General features: G+C 37.5%; 1 protein-coding gene and 1 long non-coding RNA gene across 2 annotated transcripts; both read right to left on the bottom strand.

Annotated features, from left to right (window-relative positions):
• Positions 1 to 1,290: 1,290 nt before the first annotated feature.
• Positions 1,291 to 21,426, bottom strand: LOC118278280 (FHF complex subunit HOOK interacting protein 2A). The gene is made up of 14 exons (XM_035597501.2): positions 21,201 to 21,426; positions 20,986 to 21,126; positions 14,124 to 14,345; positions 13,546 to 13,743; positions 12,887 to 13,102; positions 12,302 to 12,495; positions 11,253 to 11,358; positions 10,799 to 10,961; positions 10,261 to 10,382; positions 9,707 to 9,864; positions 7,964 to 8,089; positions 3,481 to 3,571; positions 2,007 to 2,560; positions 1,291 to 1,618 (listed from the first exon to the last, which is right to left on the bottom strand). Exons 1-14 carry the CDS (start codon positions 21,243 to 21,245, stop codon positions 1,507 to 1,509), a joined length of 2,448 nt encoding a protein of 815 aa, XP_035453394.2. The 5' UTR covers positions 21,246 to 21,426; the 3' UTR covers positions 1,291 to 1,506.
• Positions 16,084 to 18,938, bottom strand: LOC126911706 (uncharacterized). Its single transcript, XR_007706231.1, has 2 exons — positions 17,351 to 18,938; positions 16,084 to 17,097 (listed from the first exon to the last, which is right to left on the bottom strand). It is a non-coding gene; the product is annotated as an uncharacterized LOC126911706 (long non-coding RNA).
• Positions 21,427 to 21,707: the final 281 nt, after the last annotated feature.

Here is a 21,707-nt window from a genome sequence, read left to right as displayed (position 1 = left end):
TATTTGTATTGTCGTAGAAAACATTTTCAAAGGCTTCATATAAGTTACTGATAAGTTTATCTGGCAGTAATATGAGATTAAAAAATCGGCTATTAATTGTCTATTAATTTATTCTAAAACTATGAATAAGGCGAACATCTATTGGTGTTTCAAAGTGCATGTGAGCTACTTATGTATAAAATTACATAGAGCACAATTACTTAGAAAACATTTAAAAATAAATAATGAATTTTATTAATAAATGAATGATAATTTTATGTTAATTTTCCAAAATATATAGACAATGTTTGCACACATACTCAAGTCAACACACAGAGAAAAATCCTTATGAAAAAAACTTAAAAATAAAAACACATTACTACTAAATTCTTAAAGTCGGTTAAGCAATGACTGATCTTATAAATAAATTAATAAAAATTAAAAATAAATAAAGAAAATTAAACTGTTGTAACAAAACTAAGTTTTTCAAATGCAAATTCTTTTTGTACTATATCTAAGTATAATATAAATATGAATTAATACTTCAGCGATCATATACAGTGTTACATTATATTGTGTTTACTATACATTGCATTCATTTACAAGTTGCGAAATTGTTATTTAAGTAAATTGTAGTCCCATTATAGATGTAACAAGGATAGGATCATGAATTACTTCAAAAACTCTTTTATCAAGCCACATACGAGACTTTTGACACGTCAAAATAAATGTCCGTCAATGAAACCAGGCGCTCGTTCCAAAATGGAAAATAAGACCTTAAAACAAATTATGGATACTATCTTATTCTTTGTGTGATCCACAAATTGATATTCCAAGTCGGTGTGATCGGGCTGATGCCGACCCGGAGCTGCGGACTGCCTAGCAGGTTTACCGGGGCTCCGAGTCGAAAAGCAGAAGTAAGAACGAGGTGGTTTTTAGTCAGTAAGAGTCTGACATTCCCTCTCACTTTGCCCGGGAGGTAAGGCGGGGGAAGCCATTAAATACCTATTAATTATCCCCCTCAAAAAAAAAATCTACCTGTAATTAGTATGTTAAATTATATGTTTGTAAACGCAACCACGACATAGAAAATTTTCTTAGTTTCGGGAATCATTTACAAATACTACCCTTCGCGCCCACGCTCGCGTTCAGCGTTCTGATTGGTTGGTTTATTCGAGACGGCCAATCAGAGCGCTGAACGCGCTCTCGTTTTGATTACTTTTAACGTAAAGCATACTCATACTAATGGTACTATACCAAGGATAGTCTTAGAATTGGAACTTAAAACGGGATATTTACCATGTTTCACGGATAAACTGTTTATCCGTGATCATGGCGCTTGCAACAGTGCCGAAATATCGGAAACTCATAAAAATTTAAAAACATGGTAAATATCCCGTTTTAAGTTCCAATTCTAGTGTTAGTGACCATGTCAGTTTAAAAACTTATATCAATGATAGTCCTTATCCTCATTACATCTCAATGGGACTACGCAAGCCTAAACGAGTATACCTATGTACTTGTCGCTTACCTCTGCATATGCAGCGTGTGCTGGTATTTGACGAACGCTATAGCTGCCAACTCCTTGCAGAACTCTTCCAGTACTATCAGGCTTTCTACTAACTGGTTGTGGTCGGCACTGGAATGATATAATGTCATGTATAAGTCATGGAATTGTGCCCAGTATATGGCAACAGGCTCACCCCCTTTTACATGGGACTTATAACACAAACGGTGAAAAGTGGGTGTACATTATACAGTGCTACAATGTGCACCTCTATCTACCTCTTCAAGGATAAAAGTCGCGACGATACGAATATAAGTCATGTAAATTCACATACTAACATTGTAAATTGATATTATACAACATGACACAGGTGGCAACGTTTTTGTAATATGCGACCGCCGTGTTTTGTAATTTTATCGATTTGTAGCCGCACGCCACGTACACGTTAATTGATATTTAACTGGGCGCTCTAAGGGTTAATGGATAGCATTAATCGAATAGGCAGTAACCTGATACTTACTTCTCATCATAACTAGGATCCTCACTCATGAGCCAGAGCCGAGTATTCTCAATGATCTTCTTAAAGTTCCTTAACCGCGGGATCTCCATTGTCAACCGGCGCGCCACCTCTTGGAGAGACTTGAACAACGTCGGGGTTTTCTTAGCCGTCGGTAACGTTGGGTTAAGCAAATACTCATGAAGATTCGGATGGGGCAACAAAGCTAACTGGGAGATTATGGACGTGAGATGTAGATTGACCTGGTAAGGTTGTGAGGGCATGTTAGCAAGGAGCTTGAATATCATTCTAAAGAAGGGTCCTTCATCAAACTCCTCCTCAGTTTGTGAAGATTGTGAGGTCAGATCTCGAGATCTTAAGACTAGTCTTTGTGAGAACTGTTTTGGGTCTTTTGGGTCTATTGGGTCTTTTGGCTCTAGTTTGATCGGCTCAAAGGCTTCGTCTAGGTGTATGTCAGCTTCGGGTCTACTGTCGTAGCTGTGTGTAGAACTGGCTGTGGTGTCCACTCCGTTGTAGTCCGCTGGCCAGTTGAACGTGGAGGTCGCGTCTAACCAGTACTGAAATTGTTATGAATGGGATGCTAAAAATTGGTTTTTGCTGGTACAAGTACTTACTTCTAGATAAGTTGTTAAAAAATTGTGGTTTCTTATAATAAACATTCCTAAATTTCGTACAGACTCGCATATTTAATTTTATTGGTAAAAAAATTTGGAGAAGTATGGCTTGACCCGATATCGGAGTTAAGTCAAGCGTTCTTAAACTTGTTTTATCGAGAATTATAGAAGCGATATTTACACAAATTCACTTTCTCGTCGTTTTTCTCAGTATCAGAGTGAGGTCATTCGTGTTTCAATAAAATTTTAAACAAATTAAAATCCAGTAGCACTTTGCTATCAGAAATTATATTACATAGCTATTAGCAACTATATCACATAAGTGGGAATCAGTATTAGCTCTAGTAAATTCTAATTTCGGAAACGGTCATGTAGAGATTTTTCATTTCTAAAATTCACAACACAAAAATGAGCGTCAGACCTAATTTCTATTTTCCTAACTACCTCTTTGTGATTTAAAAGCCCAACTGCTCCCTTCCCAATTCCCAATCCCCTCAACAACCATTAAATTCCTAACCCTCAAAAGGCCGGCATCGCTCTTGTAACGCCTCTGGTCTTTCGGGTGTCCATAGGCGGCAGCGATTGCTTACCATCAGGTGATCCGTCTGCTCATTTACCGGCTTGTACCATAAAAAAGTAAGACTCTAGACAGACGGACTGCATTTCAACTGCAATCCAGCAGTAGGTGTGCTGTTCACATAATGCTGGGCTGTATGGTTTGGCTTGCAGTCCCATTGCAGTCGTGTCAACTGCATTCAAACTGCCCTTGATCTGCAATTTGCAGTTTAATTGCAGTTAAAATCCAGTCCATCTGTCTAGAGCCTTAAATACCATGAATACTATGTAATTACTTGCGTATTTACCTGATATCGTCTATGTGCATCGTGTATATAATGTTCGTAGTCGGCGCCCACCGGGTCGGAGAGTATCGCCCGCGGCAGTAGCAGCAGGAAGCTGGAAACAACGGGCCAATGAAACAACCGTTCAATTCAATACGTTTAATCTCATATATACACATATGTATCACATACAAAATATACGCAATATTACATACAAAATCACAGATCTTATAATGCTAGAAAAGTTTATATTTAAAATAGGTAGGGTACGGTGACATTTTGAAGTTATTATATTGTACATGTAGGGGTCGACAATAACTGCGGACTACCTTTTTTTGCCTAGCGGGTTTACCGGGGCTCCGCAGTTCGAAAAGCAGGAGTAGGAACGGGGTGGTTTTTAGTCAGTAAGAGTCTGACACTCCCTTTCGCCTTGCCCAAGACGAGAGAAGTCATTGGATGATTTTGCCCCCTCAAAAAAAAAGGGGTCGACAATGCACCGTGTTTTATTATTTATGCAGGCTGGCCGCATGTGTAATGTTTGCAAAAATTATCTAAATATAAAAGTGATTGGAACCAAAACCATCTTTAATTTACGACCTGACTCCGTGCTTCAACATACACTTTCTATAAAACAAAATAAAACCCGATTTGTAATAAGATAGCATAGGATTATTTTATAATCCTTAGACATTGAATCGATAATTTTAACAAGATAATGGGAATACATCATCGTACCCTTCCGACGCAAAATATATTATTAAGTTTATCACAAAATTATATGACACAAATTGTGTATTAATTTGTTACTTCTGTTTGTTTATAAATAAGTTAGGCAAAAGGTTTGTGATAAGTAAGTTATTTTTAGATGCCCGAGGGCTTACTACGAGTTTGTTTTACGTTTAACGAGATCGAAAGGAGAGCGGAATCGGCGCTCTGATTGATTGGTATCAATCAGAGCATCGAACGCGCTCTCGTTTCGTTTTCGTTAAACGTAAAGTAAACTCGTACGAAGGGTACAGAGTATCGAGAGCTTGCAGTGTAGCGACGGCATAGTAGGAATACATTTCACCACACCTCCTCTCACGAGTGTCATAAAAGCTAAGTGCAACTACGTGTATGTGTATGTATAGTAATGTTTGTGTGTCCGCCATATACAAACAGGAGCTTAGCTTAAAGCACTTTTAATATACGCTCTATTATAATATACGCTCAGGCCAGCAACTACCAATTTAGTTCACATTAGTAGGATGTATCTCAGCGATTCTCTTATTATTAATATAAAATAATATTGATCTCTACCCGCTTTGATAGTCGATTTTTTTAATACGACAAAATAATTAAATCTATCTATAATTCAAATATTTTGTATACATTTTATAAATAACAAATTAATACACAATTGAATTACGCCGTAGCCAGATATATCACTCGTTAGCCTCTAGCATAGGAATAAATCGTCTCTCAGACACTGGCATTAGTGTTGTAACAGGCTATCGATAAAATAACATCGATAACTAAAATAAAGAAATTGGACAGATTTCGGAAATGTATTCTACCTACAGCCTTATAATATACCTATAAATTGTAAAAAAATAAATGACACATATATATTTAAATAATAAATTCTATAAAATCGATAATTTCCATCAAATAAGATTCTTAAATTCAGTGCATTTATCATATAAATAATTCGTATAAATTAATAATTTCATTCCAAATAATATACTATAAAATAAAACAATATGGCCAAAACATTGATAATTTTGAAAAAATCTACTATTTTAAAAACTAGTTAATATGTTTTACATTCCCATGAATATTATATGTACATATTTATTTAATTATATTTACATTACGTTGTGAGCAGCCGTTTTAAGAAATACGGAAAATATCGCGTTTATTTATTATGTGACAAAACGTCTATTTTAGGCGAGAATGGAAAAGGATATCCCATGACAAAACCATGAAGCAAGTACAAAGAGAAGATGCCATAATGTGATTGTGCACTGTGGCACAAAAAATTGGTATTTTTTTGTTGAGCGGGGTCATTTTATCACTGAACGGGGTCGCTCAATGATATTATAAGTAAGAAGGTGTAAATAGATTATAAGCGCTCAAAAAGTGGTTCATTAAAATGTGGACAATTGGCAACGTTTTTGTAGTATGAGACTGTATGTTGGAAAATAAAGAAGGGCGTGGTTTGCAACGTCTAGCGGTCCCCGTAAAGTGTCACGCATTATGTTAAACGGAAATCCAGTTATGACATCTCTTTATATTTGCTTCATGGACGAGACTAAGTATAACTTGGATTCAAAGCCGTATAAAAGTTGTATTGTAAAATCAGTCCGATGTATCCAAGTGTTACCAGTAATTTGTATTATAATTTACTTTTTAAAATAAACGCGAAATGTTCCGTAATTACGATTGTTTATATTTATATCTAAACACCTAGATGCCAGTTTAAATTTAAACTAAATTTTACGTTATTTACAACTTATCGAACTTAAAATTAATGAGTTTATGGCAAGTCTATTTGTACGTGAATATGATTATGACAACTGTGAATTATTTAAAAACAATATATGTATTTTTAATATTTGTCCTAAAATCGAAAAAAAAAAAATGCGTCATTGGAAAGAAAAGGTTGATTTCATCATTTATTTATTTACTTGTTAAAATGCGTATTGGATTGCCGTACTCAGAGACAATTAATGATTACTTAAACTATTCCTTAGTAACGATTTTGTTCCGAAAACAATAGCTAAGGACTGGGTTAAGTAACCATTAAATGACTCTGAGTACGGCGGTTAGTGTCTTTTTTCATATTTTAGGGCAAATAAAAATCAATTGTACCTACCTACATAATAAAAAAATATATTTTAGGAAACCCAACACCTGTTTATCAGTTACGCATTATGCAATCAAACATAAGCAATTGCTATCCTTTACTAACACAGGAAGAGAGAAAGAGAAAAAGAAATATAAATAGTAGTGTAGACAAACTTATGAAAATATGTTTTGTTTCTTTTCATCTCAGGATATTAGACAAGGATAGCAATTAACTTAAGTTTGACTTAAATTAATACTTTAGTTGTGTATTAAGTTAATATTTAGGCTGCTTACTGCTTGTTACTTTCTAGCAATTTATGATGTAGGTTAAGCTACAGTTTTGTGCCTCCATTTTGAATTAGCTTGGCAAGAAGATGTATATTCTTGACATTAAATTCTATTGAATTTCTGTCATAAACTTAGATCAATCCCAAGGTGGGATTTAATAGAGCTGCCTACGAGCTTCATTTGGCAAAATAAATATGATTGGAAGTCAAACTGACATACAAATCTAATTAAACTGTAGTTCAATGAAAAATGATATCTATGTATAGGAAATAAAGTTCATTTTTCAATGGAATTTGTAACTCAATCTCATTAAAAAAATCGTCTCACTGATAACTATAATTATGCATAAATGTTTATCGTCTAATATTTCTGGCAAACTAGTTCAGTATTGAAAAAAAAATGTTACCATCACAAAAAATCTAAAACTAATCACTATCATTATTTAGTCTGGCAGTACTGTCGGTGGGTAAATTAGATTCGCTTTCGCTTTTCATCATTTCTTCGATGATTTCTTTGATTCGTATTAGCCGGCTAAAAATTTTAAGTTATTGTTAAAAATGCGTTTTTATTTAAAGCTAAGTATATTATAGTTATGTGTATATAAAGCTGTTTTTTGCAAAGCAACCAAACAACCAGATAGCTGTTTTTTATAAAATTAATATTGTGTATATTATGTAGAAATATAAGTTTATGCTGTCTGTAAATATTTGTTTAAATTCAGGTTATGAAAGAAAAGTTGCAATTTATAACATTCTTTTTACAACACTAACTCAATAATAGTTTCTTCAAAGATAACTGCTTTTCTTAAAGTGCTTTTCTACCAGACACGTGCTATGCTACGTTGCTGTGAATGCGTTTTGTTTCCACCAATCATATTCGTTGGTACACATAGCTTAGCACCGGTGGAACTCAGTTAAACTATGTTTTTTATATGGAAAGATACGTGCTATGGATGGCTTCCATACTATCGATACATCTCAAACTGCGCATCTTCCTCGCACAGCTACAAAGCTTAGTATTAGTGGAAACGATCACAGTTTCACAGCTTAGCTATTACATCTTCGTAGCATAGCTACATAGCACAACTCTGGTAGAAAAGCAATCAATCGACGAACATATTGCACATAAACGACTCCTTAATTCCTTAATCAAAATTCTAACTTGAAATTGATACACAACAATTTACCAAATCTGCCGTCACCACTTGACACTGGCAGTGTAGTCGACAACACTACACCGTATTGGAGACTAGGTTGCCATTAAAAAAAAAACAATTTTCTAACGAAAAAACTAAACAAAAAAACCCTTTTACAATAAAATATCAACAGACAGCACAAACTTGTAATAAGTACTACTACTACATGCATACAGTTATACGGTCGCTACCCACCTGTTAATGACTCTGTGTATGTTGTCGTCCCCGGGCCGCAGTCCGGGCTCGAGTCCCTCGTGCGCCAGGATGTCCGTGATCTGCTCGTTCACGTGGTCCTCGTGCTGCAGCTGTTTCATCGCTTCCCTGGAGAATGGAAGGAAGAGATTACTTTTTGTGTTATATAATTAATAAATATTCGCGTGATTGATTTTTATTCTACATTAAGTTTGCACCCACAGTACTCATTTTAATGTGGATTTTTGACCAATATTTGAATGTTTCTTAAGAATCGGTTTATCGAATGGAAAACATTTCATAAAATGAATAACATACGTGAGAGAGGTTTAAAATTCATGTATAACTGTATAAAGTAAACTTCAACTTATCTAAAGTCGATTTGTTACGACAAATTTTTTTACTATATTAACCGAAAAGAGAAGTTAGGTACTTTTAGACACCCTTTTCAGTCACGTTATAAGACCCATTACAAGAGAGGGCAAAGTGCAAAACACTAGGCAAAGTCCCTTACAAGACATACATAACGCAAAAATACTTTGCCTGCCTCTGGAATTGGACAAAGTTCTTCCCTTTCCTGTTTCCTTCCCAATCTTTCCGATTACACAACAACCCTTAAATTTCTAACCCACTGATACGTATGCTCGTTTACCGGCTTATACCATAAAAAAAACAATATGACTATCAACCACAAGTCTAATATAGTTAGTTGATATTGATAAACAATTGGCCACCGACCTGTTATACTCCCGCTCGCGCCCTATAGAGAGGTCGTTGAGTCGGTCCCGCTCGTCGTCGTCCCGCGGCGGCGCGGTGTCGGCGCAGTACCCGCGGGACCAGTCACCATGCCTATAGGACACATACCTGTTGTACTCCCGCTCGCGTCCGATGGAGAGGTCGTTGAGTCGGTCCCGCTCGTCGTCGTCCCGCGGCGGCGCGGTGTCGGCGCAGTACCCGCGGGACCAGTCACCATGCCTATAGGACACATACCTGTTGTACTCCCGCTCGCGTCCGATGGAGAGGTCGTTGAGTCGGTCCCGCTCGTCGTCGTCCCGCGGCGGCGCGGTGTCGGCGCAGTACCCGCGGGACCAGTCACCATGCCTATAGGACACATACCTGTTGTACTCCCGCTCGCGTCCGATGGAGAGGTCGTTGAGTCGGTCCCGCTCGTCGTCGTCCCGCGGCGGCGCGGTGTCGGCGCAGTACCCGCGGGACCAGTCACCATGCCTATAGGACACATACCTGTTGTACTCCCGCTCGCGTCCGATGGAGAGGTCGTTGAGTCGGTCCCGCTCGTCGTCGTCCCGCGGCGGCGCGGTGTCGGCGCAGTACCCGCGGGACCAGTCACCATGCCTATAGGACACATACCTGTTGTACTCCCGCTCGCGTCCGATGGAGAGGTCGTTGAGTCGGTCCCGCTCGTCGTCGTCCCGCGGCGGCGCGGTGTCGGCGCAGTACCCGCGGGACCAGTCACCATGCCTATAGGACACATACCTGTTGTACTCCCGCTCGCGTCCGATGGAGAGGTCGTTGAGTCGGTCCCGCTCGTCGTCGTCCCGCGGCGGCGCGGTGTCGGCGCAGTACCCGCGGGACCAGTCACCATGCCTATAGGACACATACCTGTTGTACTCCCGCTCGCGTCCGATGGAGAGGTCGTTGAGTCGGTCCCGCTCGTCGTCGTCCCGCGGCGGCGCGGTGTCGGCGCAGTACCCGCGGGACCAGTCACCATGCCTATAGGACACATACCTGTTGTACTCCCGCTCGCGTCCGATGGAGAGGTCGTTGAGTCGGTCCCGCTCGTCGTCGTCCCGCGGCGGCGCGGTGTCGGCGCAGTACCCGCGGGACGCCACGCGGGACAGGACCACGCGGTCGATGCTGTGCTCCGTGCCCTTCTCGATTATCGTCTGGAAACGTAGTACGGTAAGGATTAGTATATATTTCTTATATAAATAGGTTTCGAATTATTGAGGGGTAAACAGTGGCACCAAATAGTTTTCGTCTAACATTACACTCGGCAATGGCCAGTCAGTTCCTTCGTTTGAACTTGGCTTGATACGCTGCCGCATGGCTAGTTTATAATTGTGCTGCTTTTGAATATAAGATCTTGATGTAACTTAAAACTAATCGAGTTACCACGTCAAACAGTTACGAGAGTACGCCATTACACATAGATATAATTTACTTTGTTGTTAAGTGCATAAGTTGCTAAATAGAAAATAAAAACACGATACGATTTCTTAAATAGTAATATATATAATTTCACAAATATATTTTGGTAATAAATAATAAAAGATACGTACTTCAAAGAATCGCAGTGTCTCGAGCGTGAGGTCGTGGTTGTCGGTGAGACAGTTGTTGACGAGTGCCAGCAGGAGTGGCCACTCCGATACCTCGCCCTCTCCTACTAGCCAGTTCGAGAACTCTGGGGGATTAAAAAGAAGGCATTTAGTTATTTACACCATTAATTAAGAAGAAAATGTTTTACGATTCCGAAGAAAACTCTCTAAAGTGAAGAAACATTGAAAATAAAAAACCAGGTAGTAGGTACCTATTTATTTTATTAAGGTTTAATTGGAATAAACTATTTGCCTTTAATTTTGACCATTTCAGCGGTTTCGACAGTCTACTAAAATCTCTAGATCTGGGTTCTAAAACAGAAACGCAATAGAATTAATCTAAAAATCTATATCAATCCAACGTTTCAAACGAATTGAGATCCATTCATAATTCCAGTCGTATTTAAGAATTACACAGATGTAATTTTTTTAAATCTGTCTATGTACTAATGTATGATGATAAGCACATAGCTTATAAGTCAATTGCGTTGATTTAACATACCATTAATAAGATCCGGAGAGTCGATAACCTTGAGACACTTGGCTAGTATAGCGGTGACGAGCACAGCATGATGTAAGTCAGTGAGGCCCGACTCTGCCGCGCCCTCTAGGAAGTTCTGACGGAACGTACGGGACAAATGCGCCGCTATAGTCGGGTGGCATTCCTGTAGGAATATAGACTTTGTTATAAGGATGTAAGGTTTGTTTTTGTTAAGACTGAAGCTAGAGGAGTTTTTTGTTATAATGGTGTCAAGTTAATTTCATGTTTTAATATTACATTTACATTACATTGAAAACAGTGTAAATATGGCATTTGAATAGTTTTTTTTATTTGTCTTTTCTAGAACTCCAGTAAGTATATTTAAAAGTATCAGTAAAGAAATAAGTCGGAGTAACAGAATACATTTTGAATTATCAATTGGAGCCATTTTTATATAGATTCAGAGTACACTGACCTTCATCAGAGTATCGCAGTAATCAAGCCAGGAGAAGAAGCTCGTCAGCTCTCTGTACCCGTGGAACTTGCTGTATGATTTGTCACCAAAGTCTTGTGCCACATACCTGAAACATAAAGCATGGAAAAATAATACTAAATACGCTAAAGGTATGCGTCCACAGGCCCGCATCCCTTTAGCGCATTCCGTATGACGTCATTAGTACGTATCGCATGTAGGAGTTGTCGATGATGCGGGCGACGCAGTTGTAAGAGTTTCTATATAAGACAAACTAAAATCCGTTGCGTGCGATGCGTACGATGCGGGCCTGTGGGCGCGTATCTTAAACTTTTGTATCAAACAATCTTTGAAAACCATTTAAAACTCAAAAATAGAACCTTTGTTACGAAATTGATTTGAAATTTCGAACAACTGTTAGAGAATACACCTTTGCTATAATATAATAAAAATTTCTTAAAATCCGCTGCGGCAACAATACAGAACTTTATCAGTCGCTGTAATATTTGTAAAAAGCCATTAGACATACACGGAATGGATCCGAGTAGCAAAAAACAGGGAGAAATGGAAATCTTTAGAGGAGGCCTATGTCGAAAGACAAGCTGTTTTTGAACCGAACGCCGATATAATAAGTTAATTACGTGAAAGATAACATTTATAATATATAGGTAGTTAGTTATTAGAAGTAAAGTTATATTTTGTAAACTTAATTTTTTTTATTTTTTTATTAGGCACTAGCTACTTCCGCGCGGTTTCACCCGCTCTGCTTAGCTCCTATTGGTCATAGCGTGACGTTTTATAGCCTATAACCTTCCTCCATAAATGCACTATTCATCACAAAAAGAGTTATTCAAATCGGACCAGTAGTTCCGGAGATTAGCGCGTTCAAACAAACAATCAAACAAACAAACTCTTCAGCTTTATAATATTAGTATAGATAAGTATAGATAGGTAGTTAGTTATTAGAAGTAAAGTTATGTTTTGTAAACTTAAACAGCAATAAAGGCTTATTTTATTATTATTATTTTTTTTATTAGACATATAATACTCACGCCCAAGTAATATTAAGATGGTCGACATCGCTGGGGTCCACATTGGCCGGGATGGCTCTATACTTGGCGGCCAGCTTGTGCACGATGGTCTCGCAGGCCGGGCTGCAGCTGGTCACCAGGTTGGCTATATCGTCCTCAGGGAGCGAGGATACTATCATTATACCCTCGCAAGCGCGGAGGACTACTTGGTTGTCCTGAAATTATTTGTAGTTAATAAGTTGTTACTCTTTTCTTGTCCCCTGGTATTGTCAAATTCTGAATGCATACTTTAGTCTGTTAGGGTGCCAAGTAATTACCTACTTAACCACTCAACAGATATGTGACGTAATAAATAACCTTGTTTCGCTTTCTCATCTAAATTACTATACTGATTAAAATTAGTATTCATTTGTGGACAGATTTGTAGGTGACTGTACAAGAATTACAATGAGTCTTTCAAGAAATATTTCTGGCGTCGTACTGTACGCATAATACTTTTTAAACCACCATAGATTACACATTTAAACCAATTTTTTCTCTCAAAACTTAAATCTAATCCAATAAAACTATAATAAAAAAAAAAAAACAGAAATACAATATACTCACGGCACTATTCAAATAAGATAACAGCAGATCAATAAGTAAGAATTTATCATTATCGTCGTATACTGTTTTCTGGCTCTTGCACGACGCGTTGTCGTCGGCCGAGCTGCTAGAGGTGGCGTTACAGTCGTCTTTGCCTGTTCGAATTATCGATACATTTCGTAAAGGATTCGGGGGCAACTCTACTTCGAATAGAGGGTTCTTCTTTGGTGTTTGTACCTGGAATATGGAGATGTAAATGTAAGTTATATGAGACGCGTACTTATTAAAAAAATAAAGCTTTATATTATTTATTAGGGAAGCAAACTCAAAACGCTCACACCCTTTTGAGGGTTAGGAATTTAAGGGTTGTTGGGGAATCGAGGAATAGGGAGATTGGGAAGGGGGGTAATTGAGTCGCTGGTAACCTCACTCACACAAAGAAACAACGCAAGCGTTGTTTCATGTCGGTTTTCTGTGAGGCCGTGGTATCACTCCGGTCGAGCCGGCCCATTTAAGCATGGCTTTTCCACACTTAAATCGAGTGTAAATTGTTTCTCACTTATTATTGACTACTCTATTATATTAAGTAACCGTAAAGAAAGACGTTTGTAAGAAACAAATAATGATATGACCAACCTCAAAAACAGCTAAACCAAATTAGATAAAGCACAAATACCAACCTTACTCCTAATAGGTATAAGTTTCTGTATATCTTCAGGTATGCTAAGCAACGTGGACTTGTCTTCTACGAAGGGTGTCGTGAAGATATTGGCGAGACCTGGCTCTTTACGCACTAGCCCGCACAGGGTGAGCAGTAGTTCCACTTCTTCCTTCTCTGTCGGTGACGCTGGATTTTCGTTGCATTGTATTAACATTCGCTGTAACATAGAGTTCGATTTTGGTTGGCAGTGTATACAGAATTTAGATTGTAGTAAGTGAAGGACCTTTAATGCACGCTATACACCTTACAATTTAAGTATACAGTTTTACCTGTAGTTTTATCTCTTCTTGATTCGATTCAGTTAAAACTATAGAGTCCTATGGTTTTCTACACTTAACCCTACTGTACAATCCGACTGTACAGTTAAAACTGCACAGTAAAATCGTAAGATGCGTAGCGTGCATAAGTCATTCTGGTTTGGGGATGTGAGGATCTCAAAAGATTTCGAGTCTAATCGTTTTCAATCCACAAAAATATTTTAACTGGCCCTTCACAAACCACGAATCAAATACACCAACAAATAAACCGTATAATTACCTGCAGAGGCCTATAAACATGCGCACTATTAACACAGGGCTGCCTGGTCCTGCGCAGCAGCGCGGTGCCGGTGGTGAGCGCGAGTGCGCGCGCGCCGGGGGGCCGCTCGGCCGCCGCCAGCGCGCACAGCGCGTCCAGCAGACATATCGACCGCTGCACTATGGCCTCCATGCAAGGTCCTACTGTGCCACCTTGCTGTTCTTTCTCTTCGTCTACTATTAACTGTGGGATAAAAAAACTATTGTGAAAATTAATGTTAGATGCACCGGCTGCCGTGCAACCGATAGCGGGTTCGATTCCAGCACGAAGCAAATATTTTTGTGATTAAAAAATTGTTGTTTCGAGTCTAGGTGTCATGTGTATGGGAACTTGTTTGTTCTTGTAACATGTTTGTAAATGCACACAAGAGGGAGAGTCGAGAGAGTATGGGGCCACGTTTAAAAATTTTGTCTCAAGATCTTTTTTTTCATACAATTCTACTTTCAAGAATTATTTCAATTCAACTTTATGAGACTATTTATATAGGTTTGTAAAAAACCTATAACTTTAATTGACTTATTGCCAATTGATTCATAGAAGTCTGGTCAATGGTACAACTATAAAGATCGGTGGGCCTTGAAATTATAACAATACTGGCTCGCAGAATTGTCTGTTTGTAAACAATTCATTGAGAATAGCAACATTTTAGATCAATATGTAAACCAGACTACAATCGAATAAGAAATCTTCGTTAGAGTCATTATAGGGAAACATGTAAGGTAAGCTAACCAAATAAGGCCTACCTTATTTTTATTACCGCCTAGCTCGTAGGTTTAAAATGACAATGGGCTGATAATTTCAAAATCTTATATTTATTTATTAAACTTTGTAAAAATGGAATCAAAATGGCTTTAGAAACAAAAATTACAATTTTGTAAACACAAATAACTAAAGTGTCACTTTGGCCTTATTGGGAACCCTATGTCTTAATAAGGCCTCAATAAAAACTAGTAAGTATTTAACTTCTTAATTATAAAAAAACTTAGTCAATGCTTATAATAAATGTAATGAGATCTTATTAATTAATTTTGTTCATTATACATCAGGCTACACGAGTTTCTCATCATGTAAAACCCAAGTGACATCTTTGAAGTCATCGGTACCCCAGCATCAGTCAAACGTATGAGAATAACTTCTTGTTCTGTAGCCAATTTAGCGACCGACCTAGCTTTCGTGTAGTGGAAACCACTCTTTAGATGATGCGTACTTCTTTGGAAGTTATATCTGGCTGCAGCAGCCTACCGGGTAAAACAGGGTGCATAAAATTCGAAGGGTGAATAGATACTATGAAGAATTTCCCGACATCCATTCACCCCTTCTCTGTATCTATTCACCCCGTTTACCCCTTTCTACCATTTTAACAGCGTTTTCCATCTTTTGCAAAATCCATTGGCTTTCTTTTTGACAGAAGCTAGTGATCCGTTTTCTATGAAATTACTGAAAAACAACTATGCCGTAATAAGGCCTACACGTTTTTTTTGTAGGCTTTATTAGGACATAGCACTTAGGTAAACAAAACAACGATTATATTATAGTTATTTCACTAATGTGAGGAGATGGCTAAATGTATAATTGTCATACAGACAAAACACGGCACGTCGTAGGGGAAGTCAGCTCAAAGCGGCCACCTTAACTTTGAGTTTAAAAAAAAGCCATTGAGCGAAAGATTTTTAAAGAGAATTTTATACTAGCTAGTCGAGAATTTATCGAATTTTTGGAATGGCTAATTGAAATTTGCGTAAGTTGAATAATAATCACATGATTTGCAGATTACGAAAACTTGTCATAAAACCGCTTTGCCCGAGTGGTCGCCCAAAGCGGCCACGGGGGTAAGGGCAGCGTGGCCACCCTAAAAGTTTTCAAGCAATGAATTGTTTTTTGTTGGAAAATACCGTGATTGACAAAATAAAAATGCAAAATCAAAAATCAACACATATAATTCACATAAAAAAATCAACAACATTTTACCTATTTTAATCACAGTCAGTCATAATTTTATTTATCAATCTCAATCAATAATAATGTAAGTTCTACTTACTTCTATTATTTTAAGTCTTAATATCTTCTATGCATAATCTACGAGTTTTTACCTATACCTAGCTTCGTCCTAAGAAGCCTTTTTTTTGAGGGGGAAAAACATCCAATGACTTCTCCCGCCTTGGGCGAGGCGACAGGGAGTGTCAGACTCTTACTGACTAAAAACCACCCCGTTCCTTCTCCTGCTTTTCGAGCCGGAGCCCCGGTAAACCCGCTAGGTAGTCCGCAGCTCCGGACCAGGCATCAGCCCTACTGGGCCCCATCTGTGGTGGTCTGATGGCTCTTTGAGGCGCGCACGGAACGCGACGCGCCGCACACACGGGTCTAGTTCTGTTCGAGCGGTGAGCTACCCTTGCTCGCCGTCCGCAGACCCGCACTTACAGCCGGGTCCAGACGAGTGTAACGTGTAATGTAATCCACCGTGTAATGTAACACGAATTCTACGTTTGGACGGCAGTACGAGCATTACATGTAACACTCGCGCTGAAGAATTCATGTTACATTACACGGTGGATTACATTACACGTTACACTCGTCTGGACCCGGCTTTACGGTGGCCGGAGATCGTCCCGCGATCCCCGACGCCCGGAGTGTCTCTCGCGACGGCTGGGGCGTGAGGAGGTTTGTTCTCTCACGCGCCCCGCCTCTTCCTTAGCTAGCATGACTGCTTCGCAGAAGGAGGAGACGGCATCCCAGTCCCTCTCGCGTCCGCACCATGGCCTGAACCAGTGCTGGGCGCGAGAGGTCCCTGAGGACTTGGCGGTGCTCAGCCCACCCAGGGCACACCGCCACCGTATGTTCTACCGTGTCCTCCAGGCGGTCCTCACAGTGATGACACCCGGGCGTTTCCTCCGTCCCAAGAAGCCTGCGCTGTTTTTCTCTTGTAGTTATTGACCATCTAAACAAAATAAATAAGAATTATATCTATGCAGCGATAATATGAAAGTAAGGGCAAAGCGGTCAGTTGGCCGCTTTGCCCGAGCCGCTTTGCCTTTAACAACCATTTTATTTAAAAAAATATTTTCACTCACATTATTTACTATATTTCGAAGCAAATACCGCACAAAAAAGGCAAAATAGATAAGTAACGTTAAACGTGCAATAAAAGCATTTTAATATAAATAGTTTTGACCAAAACAGGTTCAACTTACCTCGTATTATTTTAACAAAACGCACAAAAAAATATTTGTCGTTACTAGAACCACGGGTTCATTCTCACCGCTTGAAAATGAGTGACTGGCGCGAGGCGGGAGTTTGGTTATACGTACAGAAAGGCAACGTTACGCTATCATTTCAAATAACCGAAAAATTAAGAGTGGCCTCTTTGCCTCTTATGGCCGCTTTGAGCTGACTTCCCCTATACTGATAAATATAAAAATACTAACAGTTTACGCTACTCGAATTTTATAAAAACTAAAGTGCGCTCCACGTCGTGATTGTTTTCGTCTGTAGGTTCCAACATAATCGCGGCACGGGTTGCTTGCTGTGCTCAAATTAGTTAAGTAATGTGCATGCACACTTCTACAAACTTTGGCGACCATTTGACATCGGGAAGAGGGAAATTTTCAAAATAGGCTTTATTGGGGCATAGGCCTTATTTGGTTAGGTTACTATAAGTAAAGGTATTATTAAATTGCATTTTTCTTTTTATTATCTGCCTAACTGATATTTGTACTGTACTTACACGGGACTCATAACTGCCGAAAATATAACATATAATAAGTGCCTCTCTACCTAACATTACGGAAAATAAAAGCCATGATGGTTATATTATAAAAACCTATAAACATCTAACACTAAAACCGCTATAAAAATACTATCTCAACAAAAATACTCCATAAAACAGTGCACTATCATTAACAATACAACAGAAAAAGAACGATTAAATTTAATTTAAAATTCTAATCGCCTGCACTAGTAAATACGGAAAGCGGGCTGATTAACAGAAACACGAGCGATCAAGGTCATATCAAAGTGTTACGCCCGAATACTGAAATGCTACTCAATTTTAAGTTGCACTTAAATATCGTGCTATCTCTGTCATTTTATAAAGAATTGATAAGGACAGAACAACAATTGTGAGCGTCTAAAAATTGAGTAGTGTTTGAGTATTCGGACATTAGACAGCTAAAAAACTCGCGATACCGTGAAATCCTAACACTATTGCATCCGTTTTTTAATACAGGTGAAAGTTATATTTCACAAACTGTTTTAAAATGAAAGTCTGTGTGTGTATGTGTGTTGCATTCACATAAATGTCTGTGTTTTTATGGTAGGCAATAAATATTGAGAATTGTGTTATTGTTTCGGTATTTGAACGTTTAAAATTGTGTGTTAAGGATGTTGCCGAGTTTTCTGGGTCGGAAAAACATTATTTAACGAATTATTATGTTATAAGAAAATAGTAAAAGGGGTGAATAGAATTAAAAGGGTGAATAGACACAAGAAAGGGGTGAAAAGATGCTAAAAACCACCCCGTTCCTACTTCTGCTTTTCGAGACGGAGCCCCGGTAACCGGCTAGGCAGTCCGCAGCTCCGGATTCAGTAAAGTAGTCAAGCATCAGTAAACATAAGCATAAAGACATTAATGTATGAAGGTCATCTTACATATCAATACAAATGTATGCACCAGTTATGAATGTGCATATAAATATTATTACAGATGTATATTAACATGATTATATTTCAACAGGTACTCATTATCAGAGAGAACAGTACCAAGTTCAAACAAGATAATGATGATAATTATAAGCTTGTTAATTTTATTAACTCCTATGATTAATCTTACGTATAGAAACAGCAGTTATTCATATTATGTAGCAGCGTCACGTCTTTTATCCCCAAAGGGGTAGGCAGAGGTGCACATTACGCGTAATGTCACTGTACAATGTACACCCACTTTTCACTATTGATGATATAAGTCTTATGTAATAGAGGGTGAGCCTATTGTCATATATTGGACACAATTCCAGACTCCTTAAATACTTTGCCCAACCCGGGAATCGAACCCAAGACTCCTTGTCTTTGAGTCGCGCCTTGCGACTACTCGACCTACAAAGCAGATATTAACTACTAATATCATAAATGCGAAAGTTTGTGACGATATATGGATGTGTGTATGTTTACTCTTTTACCAAAAACTACTGATCCAATTTTCTCTTTAATCCAACATTTTGGTAAAGAGATATCTAGAATAACTGTCTGGAATAACACAGGGAAATTTTTATTCCGGAAAAGCGGGTGAAGCTGCTGGCAGAAGCTAGTGTTATCACTAGGTTTTTCGTTTTAACTTTACTTATGTAATGAATTAAAAACATACTTTTATCAAACAGTTCCGCAACTATTCATTTAATCAGTCAGTATATTCTGTAGCTAATCAATATGTTGATACAATACATACATACATACCAGACACATACATGTTAAGGAAATGAATACAATACATTTATAGTTAGAACAAATTAAAATTCTAACTAAACAACTTCAGACTTGTAGCATACTGTATACAAGGCCATATATCTGGATGTTCCTCTTGACAGGTGTACAGCTGCATTTATTTGCACTTTACTAAAAGCAATTGTGCTATGGTATATAGGTATAATATACACATTGGGTATTAATTTATATTATAAAAAATATATGAATATTATTTATTTATGTATTTTATATAATTTTAATTTTGAGATAGATTTGTGATAGCACAAATTTAAAACTTAGTTGCTATTACATAATTATAAATAACCCTGTATAATACAAAATAAAAAAAAATGGTTCACTTATCAAGGTTTTAAAACTATTTAACTGACAAATTGGTTTTCATTGTAACAACCTATATCTGTTATCAGTAGATAAGTGATTAACAGTTACATAGGAAGTAGATCTTTATAACCTTAATCAATTTCAAATCTAAGAATGCTTTACTAGAGAATCCAATAAGTATTATTGTATAATCTGTAGCCTATAATGTCAAAATAGGAGTTTACAACATGCTTTTTTATGTGAAGTAAATTGGGGGGCTGGAGAGTGACATAGGCTTCTTTTTGTCTCTTTCTAACCCCTCACTCTCCTAAAATAGGGGGTAGAAGTATGTATGGAACTTTTCTCAATTTATAAGAATAGTGCAATGGAAGTCGGGTGGAATGCTAGTGTTCAAATGTGTATATAAATAAATATACAACATATATATGTTAAGCATTTAGACTTTCATTTAATTAATTTGCATATTTATATTTGTAGAATGAACACAATTTTGGTGTATGATTAAATAACATAGATACCAGATTCTTATCAAAGTGTGCAAACATGTAATTGATTATATAAGGGAATCCGTGATTTATAAGTTAAGAGACACAAAGTTAAATTTGCATTGTTGTTACCATGTTATAAATCAAAATTATTTAAATGGAATAAATTTTAACAAAAGGAAAATAAGAAATTATTATTCAAATGAACTTTAAATAAAAGATACTGTCTAAAATGTGCATGTATAATTGTTGAATAATAAATCAACTAAAACATGACTATCGCAGTTGTTTTTTAGACTCATATAAATATGAATTATTTTTCAGTGCATGCATAACAAAAAATATGCCAATTACTTCTTTTTTGGACATGTATTACACCTAGGAGGTAGTAAGCGAATATATTTAGTCATTGGAAAATGTAATTATAACAATATTGCATGTGCAGCAAACATAATTCACACAATATCACAAATCCAATTGGATCTATAACAAGACAGAAGAATTTTAATTATTTGATTAATTAGATATATTTAAAGACATACCTGTAACATTTGATGCAGGTGATGCGGTATCCTGGTCTCCTCAACATGAAGTTTGTTGTTTTCGTCGTAGTTCTGGTAAAAATTAAGTATCATCTTCCAATGGTACTCGAAATCCTCCAACCGTGTGGCCGGAGGAGCCAGCTGAAACAATGAAACCTCATTAATTTGTTCACTACACGCACATTCACCGATAATATTAATTGTTTTGCACTCACAACGTCCGCCGCAGATTGCAGCACGTCCGAAAAACGACTTAACATTTTCACGTGTTCAATTCTTCATTTATACACACATAACAAAAGCCTTAATAAAACTCAAAGAAGAGATTCTAAAGTGTAAATCAAGCATTAAATCATTCTAACTGGCTCTATAAAATTTATTAAAAATCACAACACAGTAATACGAATAAATACAGAAATGAAGTATGATATCCGTCAATGTCAAATCGAAAGCGTTTGACGTTTTGAGCATGTGACGTTAGTAGAGTAGTGCGGTTTATTATCGATTTCGAATCAATTGCTAAGTAATTGTTCATCACCAAATCAATATTATTGATTGAATATATCAAAAGTAGAAAATGGTGAGAAAAATTCAAAATATCTGAAAAAAAATTATCCTAACGGTGATAAAATAAATAATATTGTGAAATTGTGAATTTTCTTTCGTTTTCGAACGTTTCGTTTCTAATGTCAAAATGCTGTCAAAGAAATGTCATTGTCATG

Source organism: Spodoptera frugiperda, chromosome 18 (genome assembly GCF_023101765.2).
Source record: "Spodoptera frugiperda isolate SF20-4 chromosome 18, AGI-APGP_CSIRO_Sfru_2.0, whole genome shotgun sequence".
Lineage (NCBI taxonomy): Eukaryota > Metazoa > Arthropoda > Insecta > Lepidoptera > Noctuidae > Spodoptera > Spodoptera frugiperda.
The sequence above is the reverse complement of the archived record's forward strand: the minus strand, read 5'-3'. Positions and strand labels throughout refer to the sequence as shown.